This window comes from Phlebotomus papatasi, chromosome 1 (assembly GCF_024763615.1).
Source record: "Phlebotomus papatasi isolate M1 chromosome 1, Ppap_2.1, whole genome shotgun sequence".
Classification (NCBI taxonomy): domain Eukaryota; kingdom Metazoa; phylum Arthropoda; class Insecta; order Diptera; family Psychodidae; genus Phlebotomus; species Phlebotomus papatasi.
Window position 1 is genome coordinate 102,850,283 of NC_077222.1, and position 4,492 is coordinate 102,854,774.

Consider the following 4,492-nt stretch of genomic DNA (forward strand, 5'->3'; position numbering starts at 1 on the left):
CAAATCCTTTGTAAATTCCACAAAAAGTGCTCAATTATGAAGAATCACGATAAAATAGGAAGAACTACAGCTAATTTGAGCGAATTAGCTTCATAATTAAACGTGAAAATTGTCAACAAAATTTGTCGCCCGATTGAAAAAGAGCCGATTGAGTGAGAGTCTACTGTAATACCGTTGAGTCATTCCTAATAACGTTTTTTCAAGGTCAAAAGTTAAAAAGACATCAGAAAGCGCATTTATCAAGCGAATGGGGTCATGTTTGGGCTCGTTGAAAAGTTCTTGGAATTCCCTATAAAACTGAGCCGGTCCCAATCGGTTTTGAATCGGTAATGAACCGATTCATAACCGATAAAAAAATTTTATCTGAAAATCAATCCTATTAATTTTAAAACTATTTTGGGGGATCTTTTAAGAGATTTATCGGTTCTAATCAGTTGAGAACCGGTAAACGGTAAACGATAGGAAAGTACTTTGGCGGTATAGCAAAGTCACGAATTCGAGCATTTCGCAAAGGCTGGGACGCTTTGCCACCCCTTTTATTTTTAATTAGTTAAATATATAATATTAGATGAGGTCAATTCAGAGATTCAGCTGATTTACTAATTACATATTTATAAATCTGAATTTCAATTCAGTCCAGCTGATTACTGCTTTAGCTGGTTAAAATACAGTGCCCGTTTTGTAATCCGGATGATTGGAAGACAATATGACAGATGTCCGCTTCGTAATTCGGATGGTTTTTTTTTATTTGTTCAACGTCTCGAAAATATAATACAACAAGATTTTTTTTTGTAGAATTAAAATGTTTTAAAGAAAATTGAAGACATAGAGAATTCTATGCTTAAACAAAAACTCCACAAGATTTTCATTGGTGAACAGACATGCATAAATAACCTCAATCTTTTAAATGTAACCGTCGAGAACTCGTCCGGATTCCGCCGATCCGGATTAGAGAGCGGACGCACTGTAATTTCAAAAATATTTCACAAGATCGAGAAGCATGATTTGACGGGCGAGCTTTCAATCGATAAGCAAAGTTAAGTGTTGCATAATTCCGGGACGTCCGGGACCCTCTGTATGCACAACAAATTTGCAAAAAAAAACATTTATACGCGGAACTCTTTCTCGGAAGATCGAGCAATTCGCAAAGCCTCGGGCATTGTTACCCCTTTAAATAAAAAAATAAGTTTTATGGGAGGGTCCTTATTCCTTATCTCTTCTAGTCTAGGACATAATGCTATTGTACAGTCGACTTTAAAAAAATTAATAGTTATCGTTTATATTGTTTTATTATTTATTTAACAATCCAGAGACTACAGTAACTTTTTTTAGGCCTTCTTTGGCCTCATGAAGACCTTCTTCCTCTTCAGTTTCTTCCTCATCAGCTCCAGTTGATGCAATTCCGAGAAGACTTCCGAATAGACAGCGTTTTGCTCTTCCTCCGGAATTGTCCTTCGATACTGCTTCATGAGGTCATACTTCTCCCACGGAGTCTCCACCTTCTTCGCCTTCCGGAGATGCTTCTCAATGCAGTGCTCCAAGACATTGGACACTCCCTTGAGATCCTGCCTCTCCCATCGTTCCAGCCAGGGCCTCGGCTTCAGTCTCACCTGAATGGGATTGACAGGGACTGAAGCACCTTCTGGCAGGATCTCTGCCTCCATATTCTCATCGAAAGTGGAGTATTCAGGGTAGCAGTCCCGCAAGTAGTAGAGTTTCTCATCCAGCCTCTTTTCCAGCCGAAGAACCTCAATTTTCTGGATTGTGGGATCGTACATCTGATAGTCCACTTCAATTCCTTGATGATCGATGACATTGCGGAGGATAAAGCCCGATCGGATCCCCGTGTAGATCCTATCAATGCAGATTCCGACAAAGCGACTGGTCTTTCCGGCTGCATGAGGATCAGAAGTTGTAACTGCCAGAATTGATCCCACGTAGAATTCCGGGATGTCAATTTGCTTCCTCCTGTTCAGCATATCCATCCTTTCGAGCTTCTCCCGGACCGGATTGCGCCATTCAATTTTCGGATCCGGCAGAAATTCCGGATAAACATGCCTGAAGTCCGGAGGGATAATGCTATTGACCACCCGGTTCTTGGGATTGTGGATGTCAAAAGCTGGCTTGGGTTTTGTGTAGAAGAACTGTGGAATCTTAGGCTTGACGTAAAATCTCGGGAAGGCTCCTTTGTTTCCTGCAAAAACAAAAGAAATCCCGAAGAACCAAAGTGAGGTTATGTCAATCGCCTAAAATCCAGAAAATTCCTTACTTTTGCAGATAATTAAACACTGATTTATAGTTTGGTGGATGCGTGATGAAATATTCATGATTATGCTTTATTTTCTACAACTATTTTATGAATATATTAGCGAAAAACTCCCGGAAAACCTTCTCCACGGTCGAGCTCAAGCAAAATCACTCGTCTAAACTCGTCGAAGGGGAAATTCCCGGCGTTCTACTTCAGAGCCTCCTGCAATTTCTTCCTGGCTGACGATACTCGGTCCTCCTGCCGCCGGATATCCTCCTCGCTGATACTGTAGGAATACATCAGGGGCTGATCTGCATTGAGAAAAACCCCCGGATTGGCCGCCAGAGCTGATCTGGAGGCAGTCTGTCCGGTGACTGAGTGATTGGACACATGCAGGGATGTTGCAATTGACTGGAGCAGGGTAGTCTCTGTCACATTTGGTCCTACTGGCCTCAATCCTTTGGACATCTCAATTGCCGTGAACTCATGCCCATCAACATCACACGCTCGAAGTCCTTCTAGCCGTTTCTCCCAGAACAGCTGCTTAGGACGCTCCTGGACCCCATGCTTGATATCTGACTTGACTTTGCTGTCCTGAGTCTTGTACACCGTCACGGGCTGCTTGAAGATCGACGCTGTCTGACGAATTGGCGGTACCAAGGAGACATCTGTGCGCATCCCTCCTCGACTGGAAATTGTCCAGAAATGCATCCGGGAACATGAGAAAAAATAGTTAGACTTCTCGAGGATCATGTATTTGAATAAAACATGCAAAATGTGAAAGAGATGAGCCTAATAAATAAATAAATAATTAAATAAAATAAAATAATAATTCTTCAAAAGGGGTAGTCACTTTAGAAAATGAAATACAGTTTTGCAGGAATTATTCTTTTACAGTGCCCGCTTTGTAATCCGGATGATTGGGAGACAAAATGACAGATGTCCGCTTCGTAATCCGGATGGATTTTTTGAATTTGTTCAACGTCTCGAAAATACAATACAAGATTTTTATTGTAGAATTAGAATAAAAGTTTTAAAGAAGATTAAAAAGACATAATTGGAGAGGTCTATGCTATTATACTTCATTTATTAAACAAAAACATCACAGGATAGTTCCTTTTCATTGCTGAACACACATGCATACATAACCTCAAAGTATTTTAAATGTAACCGTCGTGAACTTGTCCGGATTACGGCGATCCGGATTAGAAAGCGGGCACTGTATGTATTTCTTCGTCTTGATAGTGTTTTGAAATATTTTTGGTCATTTAAATTTATATAATTATATAGGTTTAAATATATTAGAATTTGATAGAATTTATAATATCATAAGAATAAATACTAGAGTATTTTTTTAATTAAACTATTTTAAAATAATACAAATTGCTGAGAATTTTATGAAAATTGATCATAAATCATTTAAAAAAAAAAAAATAAATAATTGCACCTAGCATTGAAGGCTGTTTAGGCGTCGCGGCGGTAAATTTGAAATAGTACGTGACTCATGAACTGTTGGTGTCGAAAACAGCCTGAGAAATTGACAACAATATTTTGCATAATTACGGCGTTACGTGTTCGAAGGAAATCTAGGGCTAGGCACATTTTCTGTATGAAAACAGTCATTTCACGCAGTTTTTCTCAGTCCAGAATATAGGCATAATAACAGGACCCCCTGTATCATGTTTCACAACAAAAAATATAAATATATTTATGAATCTAACCAGAAATATTGCGTACTAAGGACAGCCAGACTCGATTATAAAAGCAAAACATCTACTTTTTAAATATGAATGCCATCTGGATTAGTTAAAGGATCGCGACATTGTATAAACTAAGATGTAGTCTAAAAAAATCTAAATCATACTAGCTGCAATTTCAAAATTATTCACTTCAGTTTGTATAGTTCTAAAGTTCATTTTACTATTAGTTTAGTAAATGATAGTAAAGATTTTTGAATTAAAAAAGCTTATGTTAGTGTGTTTCAGAATTTTTCTTACAGTTCAGAAAACAAGCGACGGCGTGGCAAAAAAAGTACATACTTTTAGGGGTGTTTGAAAAATTATTTCACAAATTAGCTTCTAATGGTAAGCAAGGTTGTATAAATGTATTTGCATAATCTCGGGACTTCCTGTAAAAAAATCATTCCTTATAAGAAAAATGAAATGGCGGCAGACGCAATAAAACATTAATTGCGGAGAGATATAAGAAATGAATTGAAAATGTGATGTCACTTTGTTCTAAAGC

The 4,492-nt window shown here is 38.2% G+C and overlaps 2 protein-coding genes across 2 annotated transcripts in view; both read right to left on the minus strand.

Moving 5' to 3' along the window:
- Positions 1-1,270: 1,270 nt before the first annotated feature.
- On the minus strand, positions 1,271-2,441 carry LOC129810194 (39S ribosomal protein L19, mitochondrial). Its single transcript, XM_055860518.1, has 2 exons — positions 2,270-2,441; positions 1,271-2,194 (listed from the first exon to the last, which is right to left on the minus strand). Exons 1-2 carry the CDS (start codon positions 2,325-2,327, stop codon positions 1,329-1,331), a joined length of 924 nt encoding a protein of 307 aa, XP_055716493.1. The 5' UTR covers positions 2,328-2,441; the 3' UTR covers positions 1,271-1,328.
- LOC129810195 (methyl-CpG-binding domain protein 2) overlaps positions 2,293-4,492 on the minus strand; it is a 6,429-nt gene continuing 4,229 nt past the window's right edge. The window contains exon 3 of the mRNA XM_055860519.1: positions 2,293-2,936. Within this exon, the coding sequence (XP_055716494.1) occupies positions 2,456-2,936 (481 nt within the window). The 3' untranslated portion in view covers positions 2,293-2,455. The remainder of the gene's footprint in view (positions 2,937-4,492) is intronic.